The following is a 23204-nucleotide window of genomic DNA, read 5'->3' on the forward strand; positions in this document are numbered from 1 at the left end:
AGCCCAAACGGTTTAGGACCGAATGGCGTGATTGCATAGGCCGTGCAGGTGCGTCCATCTCCCCTGCAGCAGCACCGCAGTATTTTATGAGCAGATTTCCAGTGAATTTTGCACATTAATTATTAATTATAGCCCAATCCGGTGGAGAGGTGTGGTCTTACTTCTCTCTGTCACCTTTTTATCCCTTTGAAGACGTGAGGCTCCATAAATGTCAAAGAGGTAAGTATTATTTCTTAGTTGCAGTGAATAGATAGAAGAAAATAAACTGCAGAAAACCAAACAGAAGAAAGAAGAAGAGAAATACCAATTCAACATAAACCAGTGACACACTCCGGGCCTGATCAACCCTGGCAGGGCCTCCTTAGATGAGGGTGTCTAGTGATAATGGCCGAAACACCCGATGAATCCAAGGTCCACTACTGACGATGTGTCCCAAACTGCTAAAGCCATCCCGCTTTCTCCATTTAAAGCAATGCATTATCAGGGATTGTAACATCCAGTAATAATGTGGCACAGTGGGAAATGAGTATTGGTAGTTTCCTTCTCTTCAGATTCAAGGTTCTGTTCTTGTGGATACAGATATTTATCAACCATTGTTAATGATATTTCAGCCAGAACTAAAACAGGTAAAAGAAGGTTTAAATTTCGATTTGCAGCTTTCATTTTTAGGGCCTTGGCTGCTTTTATGAGATCCCCCTGCTCTTCTTTTCAAACATGGAAAACCAGTGGAAGCTTAGCATAGCAACATTGAAACCCACTGCACAGAATAGAGCAGGCAATCAATGACTACAGATTTCATTTAGTCAGAGGACTGCCTGAGAGAAGCAGGTGTGCGGGAGATGGGTTCCAAAGCAGCTTGCAGATGCAGCAATTCTAGGCTGTGTAAAGAAGTTTAAAAAGGACATTTTTCGTGAGTTGGACATTTAGATGCATGGGTGGGCGTTGAGATACTGGTATCAGCTGAATTTTAAGCGTTGGCTTTAAAGGCTGTAAAGACATGCACATACATACTTAATCAAAGACATTACAGAGCTCCAACAGAACTGGCATGAGCAAATCTTGTAGCAGCATGAAATAAGTTGTCGGGCCCATGTTGTAATTCCTCGTGTTTTCACAGGAGGGCGCCAGATGAGCATAAATAATGCGGCTGGAGCTTAGTAAATTTTGTATGAGACCACCTACTGGTAAGTGTCCTGAATGAGTCCCAGCAGGGGATTTTACAATGAAGCTGTCCTATTTGGAAGTTAGAAATGTGCATTTTCTCAGCTAGTGAGTTATTCGTGATTTCAAGAAGCTCAGAACTCGACTCCCACTGCTTCACAAACAGAGCTAGATGCTGTAGGGAGATGGATACATGCTCCTCAGTAGAGTCACATGAGAGTGATTTGATCACTATATTATTTGTTATGTCCCCTGCACCTTCATTGGCCTTGCAGTGGCAGTGCATAGGTCTATGGGCTTCATTGTCTGAATTGTCCACACTTTCTCAGGTATGCCCAGGGAGGCATGCATTGTCATCACTCTTTTACTGCTAGACCTCTCATGACTGCTTATTCTTTTCTACTTTAGCCTCTAAAGGTATTTATTCAGTGAAATAAAAGCCTTTTCCCCCCAAGTTGTAGCATTTTACAAAAACAGAAAAGCTCTGCATGGCAAACTTAGAGCAAATAAAATGATATTCAGGGCTCGTGTTGCATGATATCATTTACACAGAAGACATAAATATCAGAGGATTTACTCATATTGACAATCTGTCACCCAAATGATTAAGCTTGTGACTAAGCACTGAGGAGATGGCTCCATTTTAAAGAGTTGTAAACTCCGTCTGCTATAGGCTTATTAGGTATTGCAGCACACAGGAAAGTCCCCTCTGGTTTACTGGCATAGTAAATAGACGATTTACTTCACTGCTTGGGCGATTTGATGAGAGCAAACAATGGGCGAGAGCTGACTCGCTCTGGTCTTCTCTGGCACCCAGTGCTGATGAGTGACAGCTGCTGGCAGGGGGTGGTAGGAGCCGGCACTCTCTCACTGCCCGTGCTCATTTTGTGTTTGTGCACAGTGAGGCAGCACTCCCCGGTCCAAGGCCTTCTGGTCTGTACCCAGAGGGAAATTCTGCCTGCACAATACTCTTCTTTGTCTCCTTACACATAAATCATCATCTAATTCCAGGATTATTGAATTTTGATCTGTATCGCGCAACAAATTACCCTGTTCAGTTTGAGAATAGCAGGGGAAATACACACAAGAAGGTCAGGAGGACACAGAGACTCATGGATGCACCGAGCTGAGGGCTCTGAGACAAATTCCTACTCGTGATGATGTGCAGAAGCCGGTCAAGCTCTCCTTTGGATCCGTTATCTCAAGAGCTGATTGTTTGAGGCAATACAATTTAAGATCTTATATCGGCGGGCAGGAGGAAGGCTGTTATCAGGAGCCCAAAAGAGAAAGTGGTTAGAGTCTTATTTGATTTTAAACTGAGCTCTGTTAGGAGAGCCAGGCCCCTGCTCTTGCCTTGGTATTTGAAGTTGGCTTAATCCCTGAGGGCTTAATGTGTTTTTGTTGCTTTTTTGTTTTGACAAGTGCATATTACTGCACCCCCTTAGTAGAAGCTTGTCATGGCTTATTTAATATGTACACAAGTACAAAAATGGATCACTGCTTTGCTTTGTTTAAGACCCGTCCTTAATGTATACATTACTATGTCGTGCTGGTGGAGCCAGCTGTGTGCCAAACAGTAGACACAGATGCTGTGCTAATCAATAGGAACCACATCCAATTAATCAATGTAATTACTTCCTTCAAGCTTCAAGGACTGCGAGGTCACACTGCAAACAGTATATCTAATAAATGTGGCCGTATCGCACAAGTGTGCAGAGAATGAGTCCTGGAGTGCGAGAAACACTTGACGAGATTTCTGACGTGCAGGAAATATCAGTATGCACGTGAGCGTGTTTGTGCCTTTTTGTGCGATCAAGTAGCGATAAGAAGGATAAATGAGTGTGTGCATGTAGCATGGATACATTATCCGGTGCAGAGCTGACAGTCCGGCCATGGTCCATTACACAAAAACCATTACCAAGTCTGTGCTTATACAGCTATCAGATGTTGCTATCGCACAGATGCGCGGGTATCACACATACTCAGTCGCATCCTTCCTCACAGGCCCTATTTAATTATATGCACATACACAGTGATGCAAAGGGCTGAAAGAGACAACAGCCTTCCTTTTGTACACATCCACTAAAGGCAGTGAAGCACGAGAGAGAGAGAGAGAGAACAAATCTGAAGTGAAACACAATTCACAGAAACGGTCATTCAAACACTGTTACATGATTTGGTTTAATGTAATCTGTTCTGAGTGATCTCACACTGCTGCTAGGTGTGCAACAAATAGGCAGAGAAATGCACACACACACACTTGTCTGACCCACCTTGAGAATCCATTAGGATTATATTGTATTTTCAGCAACCTTAATTTATTTCGGCGCTGTAATGTATACGTATAGGAAGCCTTTTCTGCGGATTCCAGTGGTTTTTCAGATGTTACTGAATCTTTAACTACGTCACCATGGCAACCAAGCATTTCCATCTCCTATGTAGACCAACTTCATTATGCAGCAGCCTACAATGTAACGAGTACGGGTAGGTAGATAGGTAGGTGGAGGTGCTGCAGCTGGTTGAATTTAAATGATAGTTCTGAACCCCTAAAAGTAAAAAACGTATCTGTGACCAGTTTTTACAGATTGATTTAAAGAAGTGAATACACACACGGCTACTTAATTTGGTATATCTTGCTAGAACTGGGTTGCCTAGATTCAACGAGCTGCTGAAAACACTCCTCGACAGATTTCGGTCAGCAGGTCTGCACAGCCGTGATGAGAATCTCCCGTTCCACCACATCTCAAAGATGCTCTATTGGATGGAGATCTGGCGACTGTACAGTGAACTCACCATCATGTTCAAGAAGCCAGTTTTGGATGATTTAAGCTTTGCAACGTATTATTCTTGCAGAAGCAGCCATCAAAAGATGAGTACACTGTGGTCTTAAAGGGATATACATGGTCTGCACTGCAACCTAAGAAAATACCAGCAAATAGCTACAAAAGCATAAATGGAAGACAACAGTGTTTTGGGGGAACATTAACCTGACTGAAGTGCTGTGGAAGGGATAGAAACCAAAGCCCAAGTCGGACTATACTGAAACATGCTTAAAAGAGAGGAGGATTCATCAGTATTTGAAGGGGTTGTGAAGGAGAAAAAGATGTAATGTAAAGCTGTTCGGTCAAATTACTAAACTTTTGATACAGTGCAGGATGAATTGATGTTTTCATGTTAACACCAAATTCTGAATATCACAGCAGAAATTAAGACTTGTGTGGCCCAGCTTCGGTGAGCCTGCTCCTAGCTGGCAGGAGTGGCATCTGGTGTGGTCTTCTGTTGCTGTAGCCCATCTGCTTCAAGGTTGTGCATTCAGAGTGGATCTTCTGCCTACCTTGGTTGTAACGAGTGGTCACTTAAGCCTTCCAATCACCACAAAGCAGTCTGGCTGTTCTCGTGAATGGACTGGTACTTAAATAGTGCTTTTCTACAATAACGGTGAATTCAAAGTGCTTTTTTTTTTTGTAATGCCTAGGGCTTTGTCTAATATTCACTTTGAACTTCAGCAGGTCGTCTTGAACATGGCAACGTGCCTAAATGCATTGAGCTTCTGCCATCTGATCGGCTATGTACCTATTAAAGTGAGAGTATATGGACAAACTAGGCGCACTAGCTGATAGCTACTGCTACCAGTGCTAGTGTTGGGTCCATAGGGTGCACAGGTATAACACAAAGACACACACACACCTGCAAATTAACATTAATTCTCAGAGGGGCAACTCTAATTCTTTTAAAACATCCAACAAAGAAACAGAATTGCTGCCTTTGGCAATTCAATGCTGGCCTTACTTTTCAGCCCTGGAGTCCACAAATAACTAAAAGCTAACATCAGTATTCCAAAAAGGCAATGTTTGCCATGTTCGTTATTGTCTTTGTAGAGTGTTGTAATGTATAAACCAAAAGTAAAACTGATAAATAACCCAGATTTAACCCGAGGGAGCACAAATGTCACAGACCACACTGCTACCATGGCTGCAACAATGAAGGCTGTCCTAATTAACAAAGCCTTAGCCTGCTTTTTGAGAACAACTAATAATGGCTTCTTTAACGTTGGCTATTAAATCATTTTGACATGCATGAAACATGATGCACATCCAGAATGACTGGAAGACAAGCTTCACAAGCTACTGAGCACAGCTGATCTGTCCTCTTTTCCTTGTCTGCAGCACAAACTCATCGACTGGTGAGAGTTACTGCAACCGCTGCTCAAGCGCTGTGTGTGTGTGTTTGTGTGTGTGTGCGCGCACGCGCGCATTCACTCAGTTTCTCACGGTCCTTAAGAAGAAAAGAGGCCTTGTCTGGTTCCATTAGTGACCTGAGGAGCGGCAGCACTCGGTCCTGGCTGCATGGAGGACAGCGCTTATTAGACAGCAGTTTAGTCACGAGTAGGATGTTTAGTTAGAGAGGAAAGTAACAAAAAAGGAGATTAATGGAAGTATAATAAGGCTATGTGCTGTCAGCTGTTTCAACCTGTCGGCAGCCACATTCCTTTTTGTCCGTCTTTGGGACTAAGTATTATATTACCCTTCAAACCGCTTTCGCTCATGTCTGCCAAACATGAAGCTACAGCCAGAAGTTGCTGCTGACTGTGGTTTGCACAGCACAAAGACGGGCAGGGAAGAGGGAGCCCACCTTTATCCAATGTTCAAAAAGAAAAAAAATTTTTTCTTAAAATTCTTAGTTATCCAGCGGTGATTTCCCACCTTAAAACCAAAAATTCACTTTTTTACGGTTCCTTTTCTCTACAGAGTGGACCTTGCAAGTATCCTTAATATGGCCATCTTGGGCACATAGCTCTGACTATAAACACAAGCTCCACCCACCTGATGTTCAAGCCTGCTTGCAAGGGCCATCCAATCAGAACAAAGCTGGCTTGAAAGCTTCAGTTCATCCATTGTGGTTCAGACGGTGGGACGAACTGAAGGGCAGCATGAAAGCCTCGTGTAAGATAAATATGGATTATTTCAATCTGTGAATTATGCAATGCTGCTGTGTGGAGCTGTAAATGACCATAATCTTTGCTTTAAACAAGCAAGACATAACATTTTATTTAGTTACATATAAAGGTGTTTTTCACTCTTCGTCTGCAGCACTGCACTACCAATCTCCTGACTGTTACATATATAGCCAGCAGATATGAGAGCCGTAATGATCTTCCCAGATAAATGCCGGTGAGGACTATCCAACATGTCAGCATAACTGCTCTAAATCGGCTCGCTTGAAGGGTTTCTACTGTGGTTTAAGAACATCCAGGGAAAAGTGTTTAACCCATTTAAATCCAGCTGATGAAAAAGCACAGCAACGAAGCCGACAAGTATGAGCCAGAATGATAATAACAGAAGAAAGAGAACGCAGCTTTGCTTGGGGTTAAGCATAAAAGATCAGCTGAAGGATGGGAAATGTCTGAAAAGAAATGAGTCAAAAAATGGGGTAAAAAGAAAACCACAATCACTACCCAGAAATCACAAGCAGGTGTAATATTATATTACTTTATTTATCTTTTGTACAATGTAATTACAATACAAATATGTTGGTTTAAATACAAAAATTCTGTAAATAAAGATTAAAAATAAACTCCACTGGTTTTGCTTTGTTACCATCACTAAACTATGGTTTTACAATCAAGTTTATGAGGTCATTTAGTTTGCTTTAACGCGGAACACAATTAACCTACATTTACCATTTTTGGGGGGGAGCGTGCAAACAAGAGTTGAGGGCAAAAAAACCCCAAACGATTTTAAACAAAATAAAAGCATCGATCTCATGAGGGAATCGGATTTGTTTTTGTAGAGAGAGGGAGCGGATTGGATTTTTTTTCTGTGGGGAAGATATATCAAGTCATCAGAAAACAAAGGGGTAAAACCTGGGAGGAGCCGAGGTGGTGTAAATTAGGCCAGTGGCATGTAAATTTAGGTTCTCTGAAAAGCCGGCCACAGGAAGAGACCAAACAAGCTAATTAAGCTCTAGGGAGTTAATGAGCAGGAAATCTAATCAGTGGCAGTCCATATATCCAAACACAATTCAGTTCCTAAGGAACATAGCAGGAGCATCTGTGGTCAGATTGTAGTTTAAATAACATAGAGAAGTAACCCATGGAAAAGCCCTTCATTACACAGGCCTGCTTGAACTTTTAGTAAGGTTGCATCTTTTGGACAAACACTGAAGGCTCTGCTGACAGTACTGGAGTTTTAGCTATATAAGGAGTTGCGCACAGTTTGAGAAAAACCTTGTTTATGAGGCTGCAGTTATAATAATAATAATAAGCAACATTGTTTTCATAAATTCACATGATTAAGAAGTGTTGTTTTCTTGAGGTTTTAAGAGACGAGGAATAGGATGCTGAAATGAAAGCGGCTTGACCTTGAGGAACACAAAGATGGCAGACAGTGCTTGTGTCGTGGGTGATGAATGTGTCTTTGTTCGACGTGTTTTCACGCAAACTGCCTCTTGCTTTTATCTTGGGTTGTTTTGTTTAGTTTTTTTTACGCACATCTGATTTTCCTTCCTTCAGACTTCCTCCATCCCATTCTTTAAAAGGTATACAGTAGCAACATCCTCTCACATACAGCTTATCCTTCATCTTTCCTCTCCGCTGTTTTTTTCCCCCTCTGGTAATCAACTGAATCTTTGTTGTCCCTAATATTTCGACATCAGAAACCCTTCCAGTTTTGTTTTTTTTTTTTTCAGCCCACACGCCTGAATCGATATCTGCTCGTGTTTCTCTTCTCCTACAGTCCAGAAATCAGTTGTGAGTGTAGCCCTGCTGCGTCACAGCAGTGCAGTAGAGGTGAATACACAATCATACTGTACATGATGAGACTTTACCCTGTGTTTGAACACATAAAAGGACTTCTGAATGTTAGAATGTAGTGCATCTTTTTCCACCAACCAGTTGCACAGTGTTGCAGAGTTTTACTTTTTTAAATCCACTGAGTTATTAAAGTTCCTTGGGTTTGTCCGGTGAAGATGGAGTCCAAAGGACTGTTGTGCTGTATTGTCCAGAGTGTCTGTGTGCTGGATATCCTGAAGACATTTTTCAAGTCCCAGTGCCCTTTAAATTAGGCATTAGCAACAGAAATGGGCAACAATGCCAAAGTGAAGCCATACAGACTCAGCTGGCCTCGGCAGCAGCAGTGGAGCATATTTATTTGACGGCTAACGGGTGGAAGAAACATGCCGCTATATACACACTTGTCTCACATGTCACATTACTGTATGCCCTGGTTATTTGGTTCCTGTTACATGATTCAGTTTCCCACAGTGCTTACCTTCAACTGTTTACAACCTGCTACCTGTAGTTTTACCTACTCTTTATGATTCAACAAAAATAAATATAGGGGATAGAAATAAAAAAACAACATGCTCCTGAAACACTGCTTTGAGATTTAGATTTTTAAGTACATATAACCTGTTAAAATAAAAAATAAAATACAATAAATAAAATACTTTTGGCCATAAATCTCTACTATTGGTCAGTAACTCCTTTTGGATTCGTAGGGTTGAGTCTCACGTCATTGACTAGTCCTTTCAGGTGTCTGAACTTCTGCTGTGCTTTGCTAAGATCAGCGTCAGTCTGTTCATCGGTCAACAGGTCACTGCTCTGCTTCTCCACGTATCTTGTCACATAACCACATTTGCTAAAGTCTCCACCAAAATCAAGTAAAATTGCCAAGAAACATGGGATTGGAATGCATCTGAGTGGAGTCCCCTTTTCAAAGAAAAAAAGTACTAAACTGCATTTCATCCCCTCAACACTGTACTTGGAGGGGGCACGTGCAGTACATCTGGGGACTTCCAGCAGGTAAATTAAAGCCAGAAGTGAGAAGAGAAAGCATGGAGGAGAGGCAGGTAGCAGGTGGAGTGAAAGGATTTAGTCCATCAAGTCTAGAGAGCTAGAGACCTGATCCTCAGATTACAGTCCAGCAAGCTGCTAAGTTACTCTATGTTTCATTGGAGCATGAAGAAAGCAAGATCATTGTAGGCTCCTATGAGGGCATTCAGCAAGTTGCTAGGCTGCCACAGGTTGGATCCTAGGCTAAATGTAAGGACCTCCATCCCATTCTAAGCAAAGATGCTGGAATTAGTGCCTGGCGTCCCGAGGCTTTAACTCCAGGATGAGTGCTACAGCTTTGGGAGGCCAAGTCTGTCTTAGAGCTCAATCTCAAAAGTCTTTTGCAGATTGTTGGAAAATGGGTTGGCTGTCGCAGCTGATGCCTTGTTCCCAGGCTGCTGAGCTGCTGGTTTTGTCTCCAAGGCTGCCCACTTGGCCTCAAAACGGTCATCCTCTTGGGAATCAACCACCGGAGCTGTTAGCTGGCTGCCCTCTGGCGGCCAGCTGCTACTAGTGCCACAATTTCCACTAGTGCTGGAGGTCCCATTTTGGAGGGCCACTGTGGTGCTGCTGTGCGGTGCAAGGCCATTAATGGCTGTTGATAAAGGTGGAGTGGATGAAAATGGAGGTGTTGAAAAACCTGCAGAGTGGCCAACGGCACTAGGTGGGACTGGATAGGAATGGGCTTGCCCGACTGCTCCAAGCGTCCCCACCTTGGGTCCTCCTCCTCCAGCCGAGCCCATAGTGCTGCCTGTGCCCGACGAGCCTGTGGCAGTGCAGAAGACGTTGGCCACCATTTGCGATGGTGTGATGCCTACCACAGGCACACTGGCATTGGGATAGGTCATACTGCTTGCTAGACCTGGCATGTAGGTCTGCATGGGCACAAAAGCAGGTTGGACAGGCTGACTGGCAAACATTCCCACAGGGGCTGGAGTGTTATCAAAAGCCAAAGGGAACGGTTGCATGGAGCTTGGAAGTGAGCCTGGAGGTCCAGGGAGGGAGGGCTGGATCATGGGGGCTCCAGACATGCTTGGCCCTGACATGGTGGGTATGGACATGGACGGAAGAGACATAGGGGGACCTGAAACTGGAGGTCCAGGTATTAGAGGAACTGATGATATCGACATTGGTGGGAGGGGCATCGGAGCCTGACCTGAAAGAGCAGAGGGGCCGGAAATAAGAGGTTTGGACATGGGCACAGTGGACACTGGGGCAGCTGACATGGCTGCCTGACTGGACATCTGATGACTGGAGATGGAGGGAGGTCCGGGGATGGTGGGGATGGCGGGGCCGGGAGGTGGTGTCTGTTGGGCCTTCACAGCCTTGGAGACCTCCTCCAACCATCTCTCAGCCTCAGATGGCGTGCGTTTGTGGCCACTTTGCATTTGCATCGCCACAGAAACCGGAGGAGGAGAGTGGAGAGGAGCTTCCGCCTGTACCCATGAGGAGGTGGCTAGAAGTGATGGAGTAAAAGTTTTACTTAAACTTGCCCACCACTTGTTATAATTCAAAACTAATATTGATCTATTATAGTCTCATCTTACCTTGCATTGGCGCAGGTGGAGGAGGCAGAACAGGGGGCACGGTGCCGGTTGGCGGGCCATTTGCAGACAAGGAAGGGTTGGAGAAGAGCTCGTCTGATGGTTTGGTGAACGAGGTGTTGATCTGGCTACACAGAGCATTTATACTGCTGTCTCCCTCACCAGGCAATCCCATATCCATCTCTGGTATTAGCAAGATAAGGACACACGAGGGGGAGGTGGGGAAAGAGAGAGAAAGAAATGAGACAAAGAGTAAAGCATGAAAAGAAGAGATGGAATACACAATTGTTGAACAGACCTAGTTAGCATCAAAAGCATAAAACTAGAGCATTTAAATACTTTGATGCTCGCCACTGTTTGACCTAAAAAGCAACAAAATACAAGTTTCTTACATCAACCATGGGTTAAACCACTGACTGCAGATATAAATAGATAAAATTCCTTCCTCATAGTCTCCTGAGCCTCCCTCACAACCTCAGAGAAATGATGCTTGTGTTTTTTCCTCATCCTTCCTGTTAGAGTTCTTTCACATTGTACTTTCATAATATGAATACATAGACAGATTCAAGAATACAGGAGTGGGATTCAAGTAAAGAGAAATACATGTTTACAACAGATGGGCCCATTGTGTAGCAAATCGCACTGGTGTGCCATTCAAATCCATTCTTCTAATACATGTATATCTCTCTTAACTGTCTGCATTGTATGGCTACAAGCCTTGAATTATACTGGAGGGCACAGAGGGCGCTGGAGGCATGTGTAAGGTCTCCCTTCAAAGATTTCTCTGTCCTTTGTTCCACAAAGACCAGCCCTGTGATCCCTTTCCCCCCCTGCTCTTGTCAGTGCCTCTCAGAGTTCAGAGGTACTTTAAGCACTTCACATGTGTGCCTATTCTCTGTGTTTTCCTCAGTGCAGTGGCAGGTTCAAGGGCTGGTAGAATAGTAGCTGAAGGCTAAACAGGACAGCTGATTGACCGCATAAATCAATACGCACATTGTACAGGGAGTCACAAGGGAGAAGGCAGGCAGACGAATTGGCTGAGACCATTTAGGTTTTATCTGCGTGTGTGTGTGTGTACCTGTCTATATGTCTATGTGGGGACTAGTTTGTGCCTCCAAGACCACTGAAATGAGGACACTTTGGGAAATTGAGGACCTTTTAGCTGGTCCACTTTTACTTCATGACACGCCTCCAAAAAGCTTTAAAGCTTCAAATAACAACATATCCACCACCCTGGATACGGTAACAGTCACTGGCAAATGGGAAATGGAAATAAAAGGATGGACTATATAGTGAATGAGAGTGGCTGTTGTGGTTTAGTATTCCAGTCATATCAAAAACTCTCTCTCATCTCTTCTAATGACTGTAATCAGCCTTGCTACTGAGCACTCTGATCCTGTGGCACCACAGAGAATGGGTGGGGGGTGGGGGGACTGTGTATTTCTTTTTATGCAACCTGTCTGGGCTAAATCAGTTATGTTTAATTGCCCTTAAAAAAAGCCAAGCGCTCCCAAAGTTGCACAGGCAGCAGCTGTCAGCGTTGTCACTTATCGCAATAATAACAGCACTTCACATAACTGCTTCTTTTTTCCTTGTCAAGTATTCAGTGGAAGGTAAGCATTAAAATGAAAAAAGCAGGATTACACCTGCTCCACCACGAAAACATGAATGTAAATTCACCTAAGATCTGCGGATGATTTATTCTGTAATATGATTACTCAGACGTGTACAGTCAGGGGTCAGTGATGTCACGCTCAAGCCAAATGGAAAATGTAATAACCCTCCAACAAACAACCATGACGCAAGTGGAATACAGCCCCGTGTGCAGATAGTTTGTAGAGGCAGTAGTCATGTTCTTTGACTTCTTTGGAATAACAAATAATTACTTGGAAATGTGGGGTTTGCAGTACCTTTAAAAAAAAAGATACCATTCCTTCTTGAAGAGTGACATCCCGCCTGATTTTCCTGTGAGTATCTGAGAGGTATTTTGATGCCATGTGTAAATTAAGTGTGGTTAAATCATCTCCAGAAAAATGAAGTGTGAATGAAGTTAGCCTAATATTAGTCTTTAGCATCTACATGTTAATATCATAAATCCTTCTGCTATAAACATAGTTTATTGTCTATTACCACTACAAAATATTTATTTTGTTGCCATTATTTTTTTCAATGTTGTATCCTTAACTGCCTGTGAAACCTCCATCCTGCTACTGATCCATTAGTAAGTATATTAGTAGCTTTAATACTGATTTAAAGAAAACTAATGGTGAAACGAATTCATGGTTATTCCACATCATACAGAGAATAGCTTAAATAGTTAACTTTCTATGTATCCTAAAACATTAGTGTACTTTTGGATCTTCCCCTTTCACACAAAAGCTCTAAATTAGACACCTTTGTTACTATAATTGGTGCACTTTCAGTAATGGTGCAGTCAGTCTAACAATTAAAAAGGTGGTGCTTAACATGCTGCTCAGCTAATAGGAGACAAAGCAACAGATAAATCAGGGCTCTAGAGTGCGACCAATTTGGTCGCAAATGCGACCAAATTTCTCCATGGTGCGACTAATAAAAAATACTTGGTTGCACCGGTGCGACCAAGTAAAAAAAAATACTTGGTCGCACCGGTGCAACCAAGTATTTTCTCGGAAAAAAAGTTTCAGCAACCCTGAAAGTCTCCGTGTGTTCAACAACAGGCACACATTATGCCCATGTCGTGTTCTAAACCAATCAGAGATACTCAGAGGCGGGGACCTCTGTGATTGGCCGTGGTCCAGATATTCCTGCAGACCTACTTGTGTTTACGTTTGAAAGTGCGGGCAGATAGAGAAGGGTGAGTAGCCCAGGTCAGAAGTGTATGAAGTTGGTATTGAGAAAATATGAAAAGAGCAATTGATAACTTTTTCGTTAAGTTAAGGCCTGATCAGTCCAAAATTATGAGCCAGCGCTCTGACACGGAGCCATCAACCTCTCCGTTTTTGTCAAACACTGGTCCGGAGACGGCATCAGAAAATGAGCCACATACGATCGACTCCCAGCCGGAGTCCACTGAAAGTAAAAGTGAGAAAATGTATAGATTTCGAATCGAGTGGCTTGACCAGTTTCCCTGGCTAAGATACAGCCAAGCTGACAATATGATGCACTGCATTTATTGTCGCGAGTGTGGAAAGACCATTGCCGGCAACACAGCATTTGTCACTGGTGCTAATACGTTTCGAATTGAAACGCTGAAAAAGCATACAGCATCGAGAAGACACATTATATGCCGCGATAAATGCTCTGCCAAAATGTCCCCGCTCCCCACTGCCTTTCAGCGGCAGGCAGGAGTAAACAGGTCATCGGAGGAGGCCGAGATGATCATTAAGTTTAACATCGCCTACAATATTGCAAAAGAAGAAGTTCCGTTTACTAAGTTCAAGTCAGAAATAACTCTTCACAGGAAAAATGGCTTGGACATAAACCCCACATACAGCAATGATGTTGCGTGCGCCCAGTTTATAGGCGTAATCGCTGACACACTGAAAAAAAAGACGTCAGTGGAAATTGCGAACAGTACATACATGGCCTTCCTGATCGATGGAGACACAGACATCGCCACAAAAGAATGTGTCATTGTGTACGCTCGTATCTTGCAAAAAGGAAGACCAGCGAATATACTGATTGGACACATTGAGGTCCAGCATGCCCATGCCCAAGGTAAGCCATGTCATGTCACGTAGCCTATGTATATGATTAATAATATTACGTCGTGTTACTGAATTAACCATATCTAGCATGTTCTTATCATTGAAAATTAAACATAGCAATAATACATGAATATAGAAACTCAAACTGAAAAAGACTGCATTGTAAACTCTTGATCTGATAAGTAAATGGTATTTTTTTTAAATTTGTTTAGGAATTTATGCTGCCTCAAAGAAAGCATTTGCTGCTCTTGGGGACCAGTGCAGTAACTGGTTGGATAAAATCATTGCTATGGGGGCTGATGGAGCTGCTGTTAATTTGGGCAGCAAAGGGGGTGTCAAGTTAATCATTTTGAAAGGTTGTTAGTTAATCATTTACAAATAAAAAAAAACGTGAACATGTAAAACTGCGGTGTTAAGTAATGCAGTTTAAAAATTTGGGTACGCCTAACTTTTGTGCTTGTACGCCTAAATTTTGTGCTGGTGCGCCTAAATTTTATTTTTAGGCGCACCAGTGCAACCATGGCAAAAAGTTAGTCTAGAGCCCTGTAAATGATGGCCATCACTGAATGTCATCTAAATTAATGATATGTCAGCATGAAAAATATAGTTTGTGTGACTGCGGAACAATCATTTTGATTACACATCCAACACACATTTAGACATTTCTAAACCTACTAACCTATCAAAACACGTGCTACCTTCTCATAGTCTTTATTATTCAGTCACTAAAACCAAATTTATTATTATGACGAAAGTGTGAATTGGGCACAGATATAAACTCATGCTTCGAAGGAACAGCGCTGTAGTTTTTGTCGCCCTACCCCACATTCCAATGTTGTGAACTTCAGCCTCTATCAAAACAGGACTGGGGTCAGGAGGTCAGCAGATGTCAACATTTGTCAGTATAACATCAAAAACGTTTCCACTCACCAGGGTTCTTGGTCTCGAAATCTGTCTTGCGTTGTAGTGTGGATGGCAGATCATTGAGACGGAGTGACAGCTGCCTCTTGAAGGGAGAATTCTTCTGACTGAGGGCCGGAAATCCTCGGAATGAGCCTTGACGCACCAGCTGTTCAATGGGCGCGTGGCGGCGGGGGATGGCATGAGGCCCGCCTGGTTCTGGTCGCTCCATAGGGGAGGCCGCACCCTCGGGTGGGGAGGCGGTGCCAGGTGGAAGGGCCGGCATGATAGAGGGCTGGTCTGGAAGAAGAAGGGATTACGATAATTACTGCTGTTCAGGACAGTTTTTATGTAAATATCATGGTGCTATTGTTGCCTATGCAGCTAAAAAAGAAAAAAAAACTTCTACCTTTCCTTTTCTCTTGCAGCTTGTCCTCTCGCTCACTACTGCTGCCCTGCTGGCTGCAGGAGGAATTGGCGCGGAAGGAGCCCTCTCGCACAAACGAGGTGCGACTAGCATCAAACGAAGCCGTCACACCACACTCCTTCTCTCTGCGCTGCTTCCTCTCCAGGCAAGCAGCAAAGGCACAACCCACTGCATGGCTCAGTCTCTCCCCCTGATGCAAAAACAAATAGAGAGGGGGGAAAAACAGCATTAAAACACATTTGCACACTTTCCCTTGTCCCAAAACATCATGATTTATCATATATATTTTGAAATGCCTTTTTCTGTATTTGTGCATAATAGAGTTTCTTTAGGATTGCAAAGAAACTTTTATATCAGTAAAAGTCAAAGTAAGTTATCCCTCTGAAAGCAAATCATTTCAGAGGGCATTTTACACTGAGCCATTAATATTTTCCATCCCTGGTACACTGGCTGCTTGTCTTAGCTTCTTTCTTATACAAAGACAGCCACGGCAATTACAGAACAGAGAGTCCAGTTTAAGATGAGCACACAGTTATGGATATTGTACGGTGGAAATGGAGAGAGACACAAATGGGCAGATAACTCCACTGGCTTCTATCTAATCCCTTCTCCTAATCCCCCAGGTCTGTGCTGCGTCCTCTTCCATCCACATTAATAATCCAACTCGCCGTCTAACTTGATGAAACCACTGTGGGGTTTAGAACCACATTATACTATGCCAGCACTCGTTCTATCGCAGATGTCTTTAAATTTCAGTCGGCTTATCCCAAGGTCATTCCAGTGACACTATTTTAGCGACAGGTAGAGAAAATTCATAAACAATCATTTAATTGGCTACAGCTGTATTTTGAGACACCTGTCACAGAGTGGGTTGTGTTTATGTTTACCTTTTTGACAGTGATAGGTTTGTAGCTTAAACCTATTCGCTGGAACGTTCAAGATAATTTAATTACACAGCAAAGCAAGACACGAGTAGGCAAAGTTCTTTATGTTTCTCGTGCACGGGAGAGAACTGGACAAATGCCTTTCCTTCGCTCGACCCCAGTTGCTCTCATCTACTCCCCCGTAACACTGCTCTTTTATTGAGGTACATGAATATACATAGGTTCATTAACATATGACGTGTACATACAAACAAAGAGTACCTTGCTTGTGCGTTGTGTAAGTATGTGTGTGTGTGTGGGGTCAGAGTGTGACCCCATAAATGACTTCCCTAAACCTGCTGATCTGGAAGTCCAGCAGTTCATCTAAACAAAAGGCACTTAGACTAAAACAGATATAGCTTTGTTTATCCTACCATAAAACAATAAGAGAAGGTACAACCTCTCCCATGCTCCCAGGATGTTGGTGTGAATGCCAGAACATTCTGGAATGCACACAAAGTCTTTGCAGACTAATAAGGATCACACATCCTATCACTACACAATCGATTACACACCTCTAAGCATATATGGTTAAATATTTCTAAGCATAAATGACAATAAACAATACAAATCTAACAGACAGATTGCAATGCGTGTTAATATATGAAAAACAACTGAAGATGTATTTTCAGTAAAATGTCTGTTTATTTTTATTCGGTGATTTGTTATTTTAAAAAAAAGAGCTACGAAAAACCCCCTCCAGACATTTTAACAATGTAAATAAATTAAATTTAGAACTGGGATCCAAGTATCTTGTGTGACTTAATGCTGTATGTCTACATAAGAAAATGGAAACATCCAAAGCACTCATGTAGCCATCTATAGACATTACCTGATGGGGGATACATGCTTCCTAACAAATATCCATACAATATACATACAGATGGCACCTTTACCTAATTCAGCAGTGGAGTTATCCAGTTGTGTATGTCCAGACCCGATTCTCTTGACAAAATCCAGAGTGCGTAAATGGCTTTATGATATAGATGAGTCTTATTTTTGTTTAAACCAAACTTTACCAAACACTATTTCACATAAGTGGAAAATATCTGGCATTTTTAGACAGCAGAGATCAAAATTATATTGAAAAACTAAACTTGCACTGTGCCCGTTACTACCTGTTGTTGATACAAGTTGCTGAATTATTATGGTCCCTTGTTGCCACTGCTAATCTCTTCCTGTTTTTAAGCCCCTTTAAAATACTGAAAGTAAACCTCAAGATCTATTTTTTTTAGGAGGGGGGGGCACAAATGAAAGAATTGTTTGCACTGATATATATAAAAGCTAGAGCAACACAGACATTTTTCCGTATAAATCCTAAAGGGTATCTGGAAGTGTCTACTCACCGAGTCTTTCAGAGCCATGAAGCAGTGGCACATCCATCGTCTTGTAGTCCCATCTCTGCAGATGTAGGAGAAGGCCTTGTCATAGTTACGGTCCGGAGCGCAGAATGAAACCTTCTCTATGGTCTGGTCCACGATGAGGTCCTGAGAGAGGCAGGCAAAGGAAATTAGACAGAGTAAGAGGAGATTATTGCATTTGACTGTGCTCGTATTACACTAAAGCCAATTGAATTGTTCCAGCAGGTAGAAGGGTCTCAAACTAACTGCAGCTTAATTGAAGAAAAACAGGAAATATCACTTTAATACTGGGAGCACTAGCTCACAGACCGATCCAATACTTGACACACTGCTTTTAACCTCATTTAACCCCATCAACCCCCCATAAACCTATTTACACATCCACTGATGACAGCAAAGACAGAGACTACAGACTAATGACACCGAAGCCTCTTTTAATCTCTGCAATGTTTCCACAACTTGCCCTTCCTTCAATAAAAGGGTTATTCAGCTGGCTTCAGCATGTATAGTCACTATAGAAGAGACTAAGATGGGGCCACTGTCTTTCTCTGTGTACATAAAGGGGGCCTTCAGCTTACCTCTTTGACTCACCAAAAACAGAAAGAAGAAGAAAAACAAGAGGCGTGAGCAAGAAGAAAAGGCAGAAAGAGGATTCACACACACTCATCCACACACTCCCTTCCTGCCTTGCTGTGTCACAGAGAACAAAGAGACGGGCGGACGAGGGGAGAAGACGAGGGAGGATGAGGATGGGAAAAGGGAAGAAAGGAAAGAGGGATGTGATGAGAAAAAAGTAGAAGAATAACAGCCTATTCAGTGTGGGCCAATTAGTGAATGGAGGGGGATGCTGGTACTGAGGTGAAAGGCTGAGCAGAGACCGACATGTCTGTTTCTTCATCACTGGTATAATGACTTCCTCTGTGTTAATACGCACACATAATACTGTATTTATGTACTGATGTGTTTTCTAGGGATTTATAATTCTCTGTGCTCTTGTGAGGAATATTTGTAATGAGGTGAGCGGGGGTGGGTAACTCAGACCACGGCCTTCTATCAGTGAAAGGAAGAATAAAGCTCGGCAGTGACTCTGGCTGTGTCATCTATGCGGAGGAGTCACTCTGCTGAATGGAATAAGACTTGACTCTTTCTTTCTGCTGGTGATTTATCATGAAGGTCATGCACGTCGCACATATGCACAAGCCCACTGTATACTGATAGACTGTGGGAAAGGTTCTGATAAAGGCTCGTGGGGCTGTTAATAAGAGCATACTAGCTGATTCACAGAGGTTAGCTGATGGCAAGGATTACGAACAGGCAATGAAATAAAACAGGAAGAAAGTGATAAAAGCTGATTGTCTAACAAAAAGTTATTAAGTTAAACTTGTATTAAATTATTTTAATGATTATCATCAATAGTTTACACGTAATTAACCTGTGAAGATGTTGCAGACAATTACGTTTCGGTCATCTCACAGTTAGTTCAGTATTCTCCTTTCTCTCTCTTTTGGGGCTCTAGTATCTTCTGACTGGAATATCTGACTCTTACAGGCTTCAGTGTGTTAACTGTGTCTGCACACTGTTTGTTGTTGGCCAAGGCGTGTACAGCTGGCTAAAAATATTAGAGCTTTTTCTTGCTATAAAAGCAAAAAGACGCCATCAATTTAGTATTTTTACCGGCTGAAAAATAAAAACACTGAGCTAAAGGATGCTAAAACCCTGTGTAGAGCGCTGAATGACAACCTTAATATGCACAATTAGAATTCCTAATGTTCCTACGTAAGTTTAAACCCATTTTATGAATTATTGAATATAAAACATACTGAACTTGCTTTTGCAAGTTCAGTATGTTTCAGGAGTTTATTAATAAATGACGAGTGAGCCTGCTTTTTCTTTCCACATTTCTATTCAAACACATGCCCTTTGAAATGAATGTGTTATATCACTGTGTGAACACACTAAGCATGGGTGAGACGCACATGTTATAAAAGCAAAATTAGGTCTTACAAGTCAAAAGCTAGGGGCTTTAAATTTGTATTCAGCCTTACAGCTTCAGTGAAGGTGAGGTATATTTTAAATTAACCTGTTGTTTAGGTAATGTGGTAGAAGAGAAACAAAAGTGCAAGCCAAAAGAAAACAACCTATTGTGACTCCACCAAAACTAACGTTTTCTTCTCTTTTGCTGATATTGGTGTTTTTTAGCTTCAAGGTTAAAGCTGGCTAACACGCTGACTTATAGCAATTAAATCTTATACAAAACCAAAACCTCACTTCTGGCTTCTCTCAGCTTTAAGCTATTCAGTTGCTACAGTTCCAAAAGTTACAGCAATGTAAATCTTTAAACAAATATGGTGATTATGGTTCACAAATACATAGGTTTATTTTAGTTTTTCTATTAGTTTTTTATTACTTTAACCTCCTAGGACCTGGCGTCCACATATGTGGACATCACATTTTGGGTTATTTAGACCAAAATACTCGATTTTGCTCTACAAAGGCCTGATATCCACTTACGAGGACATTATACTGCTACTCTTCTATCGACATTTTAAATGAATATCCTCATATGTGGATATGAGGACGAATATCCTCATATGTGGCTCTCATTTTTCTTAGAAACAAAAATTAGGTAAAAAAAAAAAAATCTGCTAATTCTTTGTTTTTACATTCATCAGGTCCCAATCAGCCCAAATGTCAAAGAGAAATTAAAAATGCATGCCGTGGAAGAGTTCGGGTCTTAGAAGGTTAAAGAGCTACTATGAGGTTATCAGCAAACAGGATAATATTTACTGATGGTAGCATCCAGGGTTTTTCTGCTGTGTTATATCATATTTGTTCCGGCTAAAAATACTGCAATGAAGAGCTTCAAGTTTGGATTTGGGAGACAGAAACCTTCTCTACTTTTAAAAGATTAGGCTTAAAACTTTCCTTTTTAATAAAGCTTATAGTTAGGGCTGGATCAGGTGACCCTGAATCCTCCCTTAGTTATGGTGCAATAAAGATAGGTTGTTGGAGGTTTCCCATGATGCAATGAGTGTCTTTCTTCACTTTCTATATGTTTACACACCACTCTGCATTTAATCATTACACTACACTCTGCAGTTATTATTAAACTCTGGCTGTAGCTTTCATCCTGTCTCCCTATATCTCTCTATTATCGTAGGGTCTTTACCTTACAATATAAATCACTTTGAGGTGACTGTTGTTGTAATTTGGTGCTATGTAAATAAAGTTGACATGAAATGGATTGAATTGAAGAACAGAAAGACAACAATAGAACAGATAGACAATAGGAAGGAGGAAGGTTAGAAGGCGAGGAGTGGGACTGAGAGACTGGAAGAGGTGTGGTCGTGTGTGGCCTCTAAACACATTAAAAGAAAAAAAAAAAGTAAAGCAAGAAAGAGGCTGCTCTATCAGGCTTACTCTCTGCACTGTCTCTGCTGCTCTTTATTGTGCTCTGCTTTCAATAGAACCACAGCGAGCTGCACTCACTGTAGGAGGCCTCCCTGGCCGCCAGACACTCCTCAAGTGCATGTGTGCGTCTGTGTTTACTTGAGTTTCCCTCCCCCACTAAGCACCTTTAGCAAGCAATCATGAGTCACATATGCCAGCTCTGAAATACCACACACACACACACACACACACACACACACACACACACACACACAGAGAGTCTCAAAAAAGCCTGGGAGCAACACAGTGGATACACAGTGGACCCCTCTGTTAGGGTCACCAAACTAGGACAGAATGAGAGTTTTGTTGGTGGTCTGAGGATGGCATATGCATGCCTTTACTAAATATGAGAGCAACAAAAAGAAGAAAAAATGTTTCAAATTGAAGTATTAGAGGGAAATAAGCGCATTAGTGGGCTTTATATCTTCTTTTTGACAGGCTAACTCTGTTATTTGTGTCTCTGCCTGTCTTGAGAGGCTGAGACTGAAGACTCAGATAAAATACTAGTGTGGACAAGACTGTAGACATGACAACAAGAAGGCACGACTGTGCACCGTGCCCTTGCTGTCAGGTGAGTGATAACATAGATAAAAAGAGAGATAGAAAGAAGGACAAAACAAGGAGACACATGATAGATAAGCGTTTCTTACCTTAGTTTTGTCATCTACCACCCTGAGTCCATCAGCCGAAACCCACAATACTGCTTTTACTGTCTTTTTCCCGCTCTGGAAAGACAAAGAACATGGGGCACTGAATCATTTAAACCTTTATAGACAAGTAGCAGTATTAAATTGTACTTGAAGCTTATGAGCGAGACTGTAACGCCACCTTTATTCTTGCCTGCTGTTGTGTAAAATGATGACATCCCTGGGATAAATGAGGTAGTGGAGGGTTAAGAAAAGAGAGGCGGGAGCAGCTAAAAACTGTGCCAGCTGGCACTACGAATCATTTTGCCAGAGGTGGGCACCAGGCAGCGCTAATAACACGCTCAACATGGGCCATGCTAAAAATAAACAGACTGAAAAAGCAAGGGCTTCGTGTGTGAATCTGTGTGAATCTGTGAGCGTGCACATGCACACGAATCCGCATCGGAGTTTGTGTGTGCGAGTAAGGGAAACAGAGTCAGAGCTCTGCAGGAAATGGCTTTGAAACCCACAGCGACGCGATAAGGAGCCCCATTTTTGCATAATCCCACTGACAAAAAGAACGAGGGAGCAAGAATGAAGGTGAAGAATCTGACAAATGATGGAGGGAAGAAGAGGCTAAATGATGAGGTGGAGCCAGAGTGGAACTCTGGGAGAAATATTTTAGCTTGAGCAAATGCAGAGAGAAAGATGTTGGTGTTGATAGAGAATGGAGCAAAACAAATTGAAGAGTTTTAGGGATTTTCTGTAAATTGTTATATAAAGTTATACAGTTACATGCCTCCCTGGGGATAAGATAGAAAATGCAGATTCCAAGCTGAAAATGTGGTACTCTAGATTTTAAAGAAAAGTGCAGTTTGATATTAGTTTGTCAAGAAAAGCAGTAGCAGAGAAATAACATGAAAACTGTGTTGTACACGCCTGTCCTTTCTACAACCTCAAGTGTGTGTCTGTGTGTGTGTGGCTGTCTGACACCGGCCAGTCTGAGTCACTCTGTTCACACGCTCCCTGTCCGAATCCAGCTTCCCAGGGGGGCAAACTATGTGTTTACACGAGCATGCGTACGCCCCAGTTTCATTTTCTGCTTGCTTTTCTATGGTGACATCAGATACATATGGAATAGGACCCACCAGAGAGACCAATTAACGGGGTAAAAAAGTAGAAAACAACAAGAAGAACAAGTATTGAACGTGCGTGCATTTGTGCATTTCTTCAGTCAATACACTGGCGCACTGGCTTTGCGCCACCGAGTCTGTAATGAGTTTCTGCAAAGTTTC

General features: G+C 42.3%; 1 protein-coding gene across 4 annotated transcripts in view; it reads right to left on the reverse strand.

Moving 5' to 3' along the window:
• Nucleotides 1–6636: 6636 nt before the first annotated feature.
• Nucleotides 6637–23204, reverse strand: part of numbl (NUMB like endocytic adaptor protein) — a 70161-nt gene continuing 53593 nt past the window's right edge. For all 4 annotated transcript variants that reach the window (XM_082501868.1, XM_082501869.1, XM_082501867.1 and 1 more), the window contains exons 4-9: nt 21934–22008; nt 17819–17959; nt 15532–15739; nt 15153–15422; nt 10540–10719; nt 6637–10448 (exon numbers count right to left, since the gene is read on the reverse strand). In XM_082501868.1, the coding sequence (XP_082357994.1) occupies nt 9310–10448; nt 10540–10719; nt 15153–15422; nt 15532–15739; nt 17819–17959; nt 21934–22008 (2013 nt within the window). In that variant the 3' untranslated portion in view covers nt 6637–9309. The remainder of the gene's footprint in view (nt 10449–10539; nt 10720–15152; nt 15423–15531; nt 15740–17818; nt 17960–21933; nt 22009–23204) is intronic.

This window comes from Aulonocara stuartgranti (assembly GCF_965226115.1).
Source record: "Aulonocara stuartgranti genome assembly, chromosome: 14".
NCBI classification, from domain to species: Eukaryota; Metazoa; Chordata; class Actinopteri; order Cichliformes; family Cichlidae; genus Aulonocara; species Aulonocara stuartgranti.